This window comes from Tetrao urogallus (genome assembly GCF_951394365.1).
Source record: "Tetrao urogallus genome assembly, chromosome: 8".
NCBI classification, from domain to species: Eukaryota; Metazoa; Chordata; class Aves; order Galliformes; family Phasianidae; genus Tetrao; species Tetrao urogallus.
In genome coordinates, this window is record NC_136821.1 from 480,421 (window position 1) to 491,905 (window position 11,485).

Sequence of the window (11,485 nt, forward strand, 5' to 3'; positions counted from 1 at the left end):
ACTCGGCAGGGATTCCCTCGGGCAGCCGGCACTGCTCCATGTGCTGTGCGCAGTGCTGGCGTGCCCTGCCTGTGCTGGGTCGCTGCTGCACACACAGGTACGGCTGTGCAGCTCTGCTGGGTGCTCAGCGCTTCTCAGAACCCTGTGAAAACAGCCCAGCTGGAGAACCCTTGGAGGTACTGATTCCCTCTAACATCAGCACGGGGAATCGGGGTGCCAAGAATAGCGAGAGCAAAGAAAAGACATCCTGCTTTGTTACAGATCTCTCAGTTTGACTAGAACTTTGTAAGGAACTTTGGCGTCTCACTGCAGTTAGAACTAACCCATGCCCTTGTGGATGCATTATGCTGGGCTGGTACAAGTCTGAGAAGTCAGAATTCTGTTCTGTGACTTGTTCCACAAGGCACGTGCAGTCTGTGCTGTGTCCAATGGAGATAAATGTGTTTCTGCTTGCAGAATCTCTGAATATGGCATCCTTGCTGTTATCTCTGGCAAGGGAGACGAAAACTACTGTGTAAATATTAACCACAGCATGCAAATCCCTGAAGAGACATTGCCCAGTGTGCTGCTGGGCAGAGCTCGGGTGGCTCCGCCGACAGTGGTCACAGCCACATAGAATCATTTGGTTGGCTCTTGCCCTTCTTTTCTTGGCCTCAACCGATGCAGCACGTGTCTGGTGCTATTGGAAGAGGCCTGGGGCAGTTTTACCATGCTGTCATGTCAGGAGCAATGTCTGTAGGTGATGGTAATAACTGCTGAGCATCTCCCTGAATGAGGCTGGGGTTGTGATAGCTGGTGATTAAGTATTTCTTGTCCCAATTGTATTTCTGCTGATTCTTCCAAGAAGTAAAGGCTATTCTGTGCATAGCTGACCTTTTTAAGAAGCAGCAGAAAAATGTATTTTGTTTTAGAGGGGAAAGAAGAGACATTTCAACTTTGTGTGTCTTGACATACTAAGTAAGGGTGTAACTCTCATTCTGTACTGTTCTGCAAGTCTCTAAGTAGAGAATTTACATATAGAATGGATTTGATTTTAAAAAAAATCAATTCCAACTGAAATATATGTGCAGACGGAGAATGATGCAGAAACAGGTTGTTTTGTCCATAAAACATTACCATCACAAATAGGCCAAACAAAGCAGCTTCTTCTGGGCAGAATTACTCCTTTGGCTGGATGAATTTGGCCTTGTTACATGGTTACAGGTTAAACCCAAGCAATTGCTTTAAGGAGAGAAAATGCGATCAACAAAATGAATATGCTAATTCTTTTCTTTCTTTTTCCCTTGAGCAGTGTGTAGACTTTGGGATAGCACCGTGAATTTGTTTGCAAGTGACTACTAGACTGTAAAATAAACATTAATGTTTTATAATAAGAACAAACTCCCAAATGTATTATCATATTTTCTTCTTCAATTTCAGCCCCTGTGATCAGATGTTGGCCTTCAGAGCAGCTCCTGACCCACCGATACTGCCAATTTCTTCCTGAACAAATTTGGAAAGGTCCCTTTCTTGTTAATGTGGTTGCTCTTGAGTAAAGGTAGATGATGTTTAGACTTGTTGATTTTGGTTCATTGCAAGGCAGGGTTTCTTTCACTTAAATAACATAGAAGAATATGCACTGAGAAGCACTGGGAAATGTCATGCCATCAGTGAGCGTTTGCTATTATCTACTTGCTGCCATCATCCAATATTCTTTGTACAGCACCTGATAGCCGTGATTTTTCTTTGCTTTCTAACTTTCATCGTTAACTAAAATACAGTAGGAATATCAAACAGTGGTTTGGAGACACAGGAATGATTGTGTGCAGTTGTGGCTTAGTTTCAACTGCATTTGCTTTTTTTTTTTTTTTGCAGTGATAATGGTACTTCGTTCAATGAAACTTGTCCATCTCGGTCAGATTTTTACACTTAAGCTGTTTTTGATGATTCTGCAATGCAGAATGTTGTCAGGAAGAAATATAGCTCACAGGAACACACAATACTAAGTATCCTTGGTTGCAGTTGCAGAGTTTGGGTAGACTGAAATTAATAGCTCTCTGTCACAGTCATTCCCTTTCAATTGCTTCTGCTGCTCTTCTCTGCCTTTCTCTTTATGCGCTGGGCCATCCTCGGAATTTGTGTGGATAAGCTGGTTCAACTTGCTAGAACAGCAGAAAAATAACTCCACAAAATACAGATGAACAGACTTTGCTGGTCTGCTATTTACTGTGTTGCTACTTGCTGCAGGAGCAGCACGTGCCAAAGCTGCACCACATTAGGTGGAATTTGTGTCTAGGAAGCAACGGTGAGGTGAAGCTGGGAGTGAGGGGGAGGGTTTGGGGCAGACTGGCTGCATGCAGCCTTTCCCTTCTGCTGCGGTTCGGCCGTTCATCCAGATCTGCTGAAACACCCCACCTCTAGCTTTGCATGCATGTTTGCTTCACACGCGAAACCTGTGATAGTGCCTAACTGAAGTGGAAACACACTTTTAGGACATCAAAGTTGGTTTGTTTTTTAACTGCACTGTAGATGTTATTATTTATGGTTGGACTAGATGGCCTTGGAAGCCTTTTCCAACTTTGGTGATTCTATGACTGCAGTGTAAATGCGAGGCTGATCCCAGCGTGCTGTAGACCCTTGATGTACATTGTCTGTCCTCACTGCTTATTAAGAATTAAGCCAGTATTACTGAAACAGCTGGGTTGGATTGGCAGGTGTTAATGCAGAGGCTCTTGAAGGAGTACAAAGAGATCTAGATTTAAACTATAGTATGTAAGTACAAAATCAGAGAGGCCTTTCAGGCTTCATTTCTAAAAATCAAAGAGCAGCTCAAAAAGCAATCTTCCATTTGGACCAGTAGGACAGATACATTTCAAAAAGCATAAAGGATGAGTGATCTACTTGGTAACAGTGTCACAGATCCATCAAATGAATCACAGTTTGGTTTCCATTTCTCAGCTGCTCCGTAAATAACATGAGAGATTTTTTGAACGATAGCAAAAAAACTGAAATCTTTCTTAAAATGGAAGATGAACGTGTGTAATTTCTAATTACACATTCACTCTGATATGTGCTCTCCTCTTGGAAATCAATGTGTGTTTATTGTATGTGTATTTTTAGCACCCTCAGTGCTGGTGTTCTCAAGACATGCTTGTTTCTCAACAGATGCTAAACAACACGTAGAAAGAAGTGAAGCAGACCACAGAACAATGTCTGCAGCTCAGAGGATTGGTGATGTTGGTATGTACACTGTCGAGTATAAATTCAATTGTAAAAATAGAACAGTTTATACAATATGTGATTTAACTGTGACGTATGGAAGCTGCTCCAGTATTTTGATGTCTAATGCAAAATATGTTTCCACAAAGAGCTGTGGGGTCATTCTGTCAGATTTTCTGTAGGGCATGTAGCAAATGCGAATCCTTCGGAGAGGCTTGGAGGAGGGTTGTGAGATAGCTTTCAGGACTTGCCTTAGGATTTTATATGGGGTCCTTCTGCAGTGCTCTAGAAATATAGCTTCGAGCCATGGCGTGCTTGCTGATGAATGGGGAAAAAGTTTATAGTGATATTTAATGGCAAGTTTCACTATTAAAGATACCCCCCCCCCCCCCAAAAAAAAAAAAAGGGGAAGGAAAACCTCATTCTCTGATTCTATGAAAATTCCCAGCTTACACATGAAATTACTGAAGGTCTGAGTGCTGAGCCTTACATTACCTGGGCAAATGTTGAAGTATTTTTGTTCACTATTAAAACTGTATCTCAGGTTTAGCCAGTATTTATTACAGAGAATCGTGAAAAAATGTTAGCTTAGTATTTTTCACTAATGTGGATATGTATGTATATATTTTTGGATGTATATTACATATTAGGTACATAAAGGAATCTTTATATTTGTAGACGGAAGGCACATCCAACACAGAACATATTAAATGTAAAGTTTTCATCTGATATGCTAGCAACCTCATTTTGGAGTTAATTGTACATGAATAGATTTAATTGCCTTCAGAAATATCCTCGAAGAGGAAGGTCCTCAGTAAAAGAAGCTGATAAAGATTACGAGTGGAGATTCATAAGGTTCAGATGTACAAGGCAAAGCAAAAAGCATATCAAAAGCAAAGGCAAAAGTGAATGACATGGGGTGAGAGATTTGGGAATTGACCCTGTCTTCCATCCCTTCTGATTCTTGCAGATGTGAAGGAGCACCACCAAGTGTAACCTGTATGTGTTTCTCTGATGCACTTCTCTGTGGTCAGACTAAAAAAAAACAGGGCTTTTTTCTTTTTCTTTTTTTTTTAATAACATTCCAGTTTCTTTTCTGTTCATCCAGTGGGGTGACTCCTTCTCCTTTCCTCACTTTCTGCACTGAGCTCTGTTGCTTCCCCTACATCAGTATGTCCTTTTACATTTTTCTTCCTGTTCTTCCATTCTTTTTGCTGTCTACCCTTTTCACTCATTTAATATCATGAGAAAGAAAGAGAACAAAAAAGATGTGTTTGTTTTTTTGATCACACCCTTATCCTTGATACACCTCACTGAGGGATAAAGCTGGCATACAGAAAGCAGGGTTTCAAAAGCTGATGGTAAATGGCAGCTGTTAAACAGGGACACCAAGCTGTAATTTCATCAAGTGGCTTAAGGAGAATGACAGTGCTGTTATAGGCCAAGGAATACTGGTCAGGCTATTGCAGTTTTGACCGTGACACCCAGGTGGGTTCCTCACCCTGGATATCTGTACAGCAATTTGGAACAACTGGCGTGAGAGCTTCATGCTAGTGAAATGATTTCAGAATAACTTCTGATTCCTGATCAGAAGGTGACACTGTCAGCAGGTGAAGGTCAGCAGTGGCATGAGAACAGCAGCAGCTGTAACAGGCACTGCAGGGAGAGAGGCGGGTTGTAATATCCTCTGGAAGGTGGCTGTCCCAGCTTTGTTCTGACACTTACTTGCACCATAGTAGGCTATCCTGGAATTAAGTGAGGTTCAGGAATGCTGGAAGGCAGAAGATCACACTACTGTGTATTTCTGAGATCACGAGATTTATGCCATTTATGCTGTATTTGACTTCTGAGAGTAGTTAGTATCAGTTATTGATAACAGCAGCAGTTACTGATTCATTTCGGATGAGTATGACAGGATGAAATTGCAAACCTGGCTTATCTCCCAGGTGAAATGCCTGCAGGGAGCCTTAATTAGCTATGTTATGGAAATGCTCTGAGGCTCTTGCTGTGTCCTGCTGCTTCTGAGAGTGGACACCAATGCTGCTACTTGAAATGACTGCAGACTGGCAGTGATTTAAAGGTTCAGGAGCAGTAGTGAAGAATTAACAAGCTTAAGAGGAAGAACTGAACATGTACTTGTTCAAAGGGTTCGTCTGCTAAAATTTTCCTTCTTTGAATGCATAATGATGGTACACAGAATCACAAATCATTTGGGTCAGAAGCTTTGGGTCAGAAGGGACATTTGAGATCACCTCGTTCCAACCCCTGCTGCAGGCATGAACACCTCCCTGCAGCCCAGGCTGCTCACAGCCCCATCCAGCCTGGCCTTGAGTGCTTCCGGGGGGGGAACATCCACAGCCTCACTGGGCAGCCTGTTCTGTGTCACCCTCACAGTAAAGAATTTCTTCCTAATACCTAGTCTACACAATCTCTGATGGACAAAGTTGTAACCAATCTCAAAAGCAGGGAAAAAGTGTTCATGTAGAATCTTGCTAACTTAGGGAAGAGGATTTCAAATCTGGATCTAGGGGAACAAAAGACAGTAGATGAACAATGCTTCCTACAGGACTAAAAACCAGGGGAAAAGAGTTGTTCATACAAAGATTACAGGAAGGATAAAATGGAAGAAATTTTCCCTCTGAGATCTATTGAAGGGAGAAGCGTGAGTTAGCTTCACTGTGTGGTGAAAGACCAGCTTGATTAATCTTTATCAAATGCTTTTTCAGCTCAGCTGCCTCCTCTGGGTTTTTGGACAACAGACTTTCAGTACTGAGACAACCTTTCAAATAGTGATGGGGATAGACAAATCGGATAGGGATATGGGTAGAAGGTGGGCATTCTGAACCACACCAGTGTGACAGGAGCTAAGCGGAATGCTCTCCTTGCTTTTTTTAAGGAAGTTCTGTAGGAAAGTTTTGCTGTTCTTGTGGCTGGAGATTTGATGAGAAGAGTGTCTGAGACTGACCCAGTTTACATTCAAGTATTGATTTATAGAGCTTTTCTTTAAAAAAAAATCCTATTAATCAATTCATACAAGACAATACATGTTGAGGTGGTATTCCAGTTGGTGTAATAATTATGCCTATATTGAAGCTTAAATATTTCTGTGTTAGAAGTTACTGAAATTCCAGTAAACTCAATTTGAAGTGAATTATTCTTTTAGTTCACATAGAAAAAAAGAACTGCTTTTACTATTTATGAAAAGACAAATGGTTAATTTTTCTTACTGCTTCTATCTTATCTAGCTTATGTTTATATCAGATTCCTATTCAGCACCTACAAATCTCTGTTATGAAAACTTCTAATGTTTTTATTGTGCTGTCTCTAATTTCTATGCATAATGCTTTCATTTTTTGGCTCATACTTAAAATATTTCTTGAGAATTTGACATGGTTGTAAATGTTTTATGTGATAACTAGAAAATCTGGTGAATCCTATGAGAATGCTTTGCAGTCAGAAGTACAAACCCATTGACTACAAACGTCTGTGTGAACTCACTGCAGCAGAAAAAATGGCATCCAGAAAAATTCAATTAAAGGTATGTATTTTTTAATGTTAATGTTTTTGTGTTATCATGTTTTTAATACAGTGATCATATTTCTTTTCACTGTCTGCATGGGATCTGACAGCAAAGAGGAGAGTAGGGGGTTGGGTGAATCAGGGCATCCTCTGCAAACAGGGGGGGTTTTGAAGCAGCTGGCTGGGGAGTGCTGGGGTTGGGTGGTACAGAGGGAGCTGTGGTGGGAAGCAAGAAGAGAAGTAGCAGGAGAGGAGCAAATGTCTTCTGGGCGTTCCATTCCTTCTTTCTTCTCTGTCGATTAGCCAGAATGTCTGGCTGCTACTTCCTCCACTGTCCCATGATGGATTTTTAAGAAGTAACTCCATCTCTCTGAAAGCACTCCTTCCTGTTCTCCATGAAGTTGAAGCAATGCCTTTGTGAAATCTGCAGATAAATTCAGAGCATCTCTAATTGGACAGATTTAGAAAAGTCCCTTTTTCAGTAACCAATTTTTAAAGTAATTTTTCTTCAGAGATGTGCTTTCGTTCTTACATCTTCTTCCCACCTGTAAGAAAGTTTGTTGCTCTTTCTTTCTCTTACTCACTCACTCTCTTCATCCTCTAGGAAATAGGAATATCAAGGCAAAGAAGTAAACGGATTACACTTCTTTCATTTTTCATTTTAATTGCGACTTGAAGTGGAATAAAAATTTTCATGGAAATTAATTACCCCTCGTTCTTTAGAAAACAGCTTTGTAAAGAGCTGTTAGGTTTTCTGTTCTGTAATTCAGTTTCAATATGAAGAAATTCGATATTTACGTACCAAAAATACTGACACTCTTAATCGCCTTGCAGATCAAAAAAATGGAGCAAATTTCAAAGGTTAGCAAAGAGCAAATGCTGCAGAAACAGCACTGCCGAGTGTGGTGGCAAGAGTATAAGAGACTCAGTGAGAACAGGTAGGAGCTGAGGAATTCATTGTTAAATAAATACATCAGATGGCAGAGATTCTTGTGAGGCACATGGGATGAAAGGGACATTAGGAGGAGAAGACAGATCTTTGTGCAGGCAAAAGAGTTTGTGACTGCCATTGAAAGGGGACTGCAGGTGCAAAGAGAACAGATTAAAAATGGGCAGAGCGTGGTGGATGTTCTGCATGCACACAGGTCACTGCAAAAGTAAATGGAGAGACCTGGGGCTTTTCAACCTGGAGAAGAGAAGAGTGAGAGGGCCTCTGATCAGTGCTTGTGAATACGTGAAGTGTGAGAATCAAATGGGTGGTGCTGGGCTTTCTTCAGTGCTGGGCAGTGGCAGGACAAGAGGCAACAGGCTGCAGAAGCTGTTTTCGTGCCTTTTGAACGATGGCTATTATCCCAGAATTCTCAGGAAGAATACTTCTGGTATCCTGATGCAGTTCTTTTCTCAGAAAGAATTTGCTGCCCAAACCACAGCTTTGCTGCCGTATGTCCACCAGCTTGCATGCTATATAGCAGATCTCTTACAGCATGTTTTGCTGAAGGAAGAGTGGCTTCCATACCTCTCTCCCATCAAACTCCTGCCCTTAGTACCTTCACACGTGGAGAGTCCTTTTTGTTTAATGAATGAAATGTCTGAGGTTTATCATTCTTGCAAACTTAATAACTAAGAAATCAATCAAGTCTTCTGTCAAACTCATTCACATTTTGCAGGGAAAAAGCAGAAGCAGAAATACAGGCTCTTCTTGATGAAGGAAGTCATAAGTACGACTTTTTTTTGGATATATGGGACTTGGGTAAGAATTTTCAATTCATTTATTGATTATTTATTACAGTCAAAATTATCTTCATTGCTTGTTGAGTTTTTAAATACCGGTCATGACAGTTAATGGTTTAGGAAGCACAGTGCTGCATAATACTTTGTGTTTTAGAAAGCTTTATGTTCCATTTGCACATAGAGCATAAATTGTCCCAGGAGCGGGATGCTTACCAAACTGATGCTGTGGCTCCTATCTGGCAACTAAGAGAGAATCTGAAGTTCTGGCTGTCTGAAATGCAGCATTACGTCACGGAAGACTCATCTCTGAAAAACAAATTCAGTCTAGCTGAGAAGTTACAGCAGGTTGGCATTTTATCATCACTTGTCCGATTCCTGATCATGGGCTGCTTAGCATTTATTTTGTACGCAATGTTTTGAGGCTAAAGCTGACTTTCAGACTATTTAGTAAGTATTCAGTAAGTTCTGCACTTGCCACAGTGCAAATCTGTTTCACTGAAACCTGTAAGAGCATAGCAGAGTTAAACTGGAAATCAAGTTTTTGTTTCTAAATCAGAAATTTCGTATTCCAACAATATAAAGAAATAACAGTAATGTATTTCATGAAATAGATTGAATCTGTGAAGAAACAATGGAAAACAGTTTTGGAATTTCTTAACCTTGAAAGTCTGGCTTTGGAAAGAGAGCTTCAAGACTACAAAATAGAAGTAAGCTTTTCCTTATAAATGTAGTTAATGATGTTGGAGAAAAAATATAATGCAGAGTAGTGTGCTGAGTAGCATTTTTTCATCCCAGGCCATAGTGCATGGTTTTGAAGAGAAAAATGGACTTTTCCATGAAGTTCCTTCAGATCTCCTGTCTTTGAAGTTCCCTTATCCAGACTTGAGGAGCTTTGTTATCAATGAATACCGTAAGCTTGCAAATGAATACTGGTCTAAGCTGCAAGAGATTGATCAACAGCTAGACGTCATATATAGGTAATGATATCTGCTTCTGGATTTCTTTTGCAGAGGACAACATAGACTTCAGTGTATTTTGCAATTTACAGGTTCTGCAGTTTCCTTTACTATTTTATTCGGTGCAGAGAACAGTTGACTCACTGCCCAGCTTCTGGGGCTAACGTCAGCAGCTGTTTGCACAGAGCTGAAATGCTTTTGTCTATAAAGCTGATAAATAGGTCTCGTCTTTTAAAGAATTTTGGATCACTGCACTAATTATCATCATAAATAAATGTAAGAATATATATAGATAAAGAATGGTTTAAAGAAGGAGAGGTTTTTCTGTAAATGAAAAAGTTAGTAGAAAGAACACAAATATTCATAATGATCTGGAAATGTAACGTAACTAGAAATGTAATATGTAACCTAGAAATATAATATGCTAATGGGAGCAAAGATCAGCTTTCCTGCTCCAGCAGAGTCCAGGAGAGTGCTGAGTTGCATCTGTTGTACCAGCCTTGGCTTCTTTTTGTTCTTTACTGATATCACCCAGATTAAAATGATGTCAGGTTTTAAGAAGGAGGAGAGTGGGAAGGCCAGAGGAATTATTTGGAGCCTGGGAAGAATAAACTGGAGAGAGCAGAAAAAACACTGTTTTATTGGTAAAACAATCACAAACGTGATCTAAGCTCCCCCTTTTCCTACACACTCTTGCAGTGCAGCGCTTAAATATCCTGCCACTGCTGATAAATTAGTGTGGGAATGCTCAAACAGGTGTAAGATGTTGCATCCCCTAGAAAGTGATGTTATCTACATATCTTTTATATAAACTGCCTGGATATTTTGTAGGGCCTTCTCCTACCGTTATCTGAAACCAGTCTATTATTACTATACAGTCCTAGGTGTTATAACATGATACTTATTAAAAATTGTCCTGATCTTTCCAATTTTTATAGCATTTATAAAGCAGCAGGTGGCAAATTTATAGCAGTTTCAGTGTTCATTGCTTTTAGAAACTGAAGATTTTTTTTCAAGCATAATATAGGATGATGATGTTTGATCAGTCAAATTCACTTCCTTTATTTCTGCTGAAACACAGATTTTGTTTTTGGGAAAAATCCAACTTCTAAATTGTCCCATAAATCGTGGACTTGGAACTGATGCGTTATAGCTGATGATTCTCTAAGCACAACTATATTTTTGCCACAACTTCCAAGGATATCTCAATTATTTAAATAGCTGAAAGATGGGTTTCGTATTACATATTCAGCACCATATCCTCAGCAACATCCTTTCAATGAAAGGGATATTAGGACTGTGGTGAGTAAACGTGGTCCCTTTTTTAAGGCCCATTAACGGGATGTTTCTGGTGGAACAATCAGCAATGACATAATTGATGGCCAGGGGAGTTGACATCTCATTTGGTGGCACTGATCATATCATAGAATATAGAATCCTTGTTGCAGCCCATCTGCAGATTCCACAACACATCAGTGCCTCAAGTTTATGTTGTCCCAGCTATTGCAAAGGATGTGTGGGGATTATAGGGCAGCTTCTCTTCCGAGTCCCTTTGTGTTCTTTAAAAGCATAAGGCCAGGGATTAACCCTGGGTAAATTTGTTTCAAAGGAAGCAGCTGCCCAAGGCTTGCTGACTGTCAAACCATCTCCATGTTTCAGTTCTGGAACAGAAACAAGATTGAAATGTTTTCTGGAAACAGAATTACACAGAAGAAAAGCAAGAAGGATGTTTAAAAATTGGGTTGTGCCATCAGCTTTGTAAATGTTTGCCAACATCCTGGTGCTGAAGAAGCATACTACCTTAAATAGTGATGTAAAGAGGGATGTCAAATTTCATTTAGATGAGGTCTTGTTTTATGTAATTTTGCAGAAGTTTAATTAAGAAAATATCTTGCATTTATTGAAGCTAGATATTTTTCTAATTCTCTGTGCATGTAATGGTTGCAAATGCACCAGACTGATCATGTTTCCTTTAGCTATTTGTCTGTATACAGCTGACCAAATCTCTTCACAGCTGACAAACCAAGACTTCTGTGTTTCCCTGCTTCCAATAACCCACATGTGGCTCCAGCTGTTAGCTC

General features: G+C 40.1%; 1 protein-coding gene across 1 annotated transcript in view; it reads left to right on the forward strand.

The window, feature by feature from the left end:
• Positions 1-3,188: 3,188 nt before the first annotated feature.
• The window catches only part of CCDC148 (coiled-coil domain containing 148), a gene marked incomplete at both ends in the record, with an annotated part of 35,261 nt that continues 26,964 nt past the window's right edge, over positions 3,189-11,485 (forward strand). Inside the window, 7 exons of the mRNA XM_079539292.1 lie at positions 3,189-3,219; positions 6,618-6,736; positions 7,552-7,655; positions 8,385-8,467; positions 8,630-8,793; positions 9,060-9,155; positions 9,244-9,425. Of these exons, the coding sequence (XP_079395418.1) occupies positions 3,189-3,219; positions 6,618-6,736; positions 7,552-7,655; positions 8,385-8,467; positions 8,630-8,793; positions 9,060-9,155; positions 9,244-9,425 (779 nt within the window). The remainder of the gene's footprint in view (positions 3,220-6,617; positions 6,737-7,551; positions 7,656-8,384; positions 8,468-8,629; positions 8,794-9,059; positions 9,156-9,243; positions 9,426-11,485) is intronic.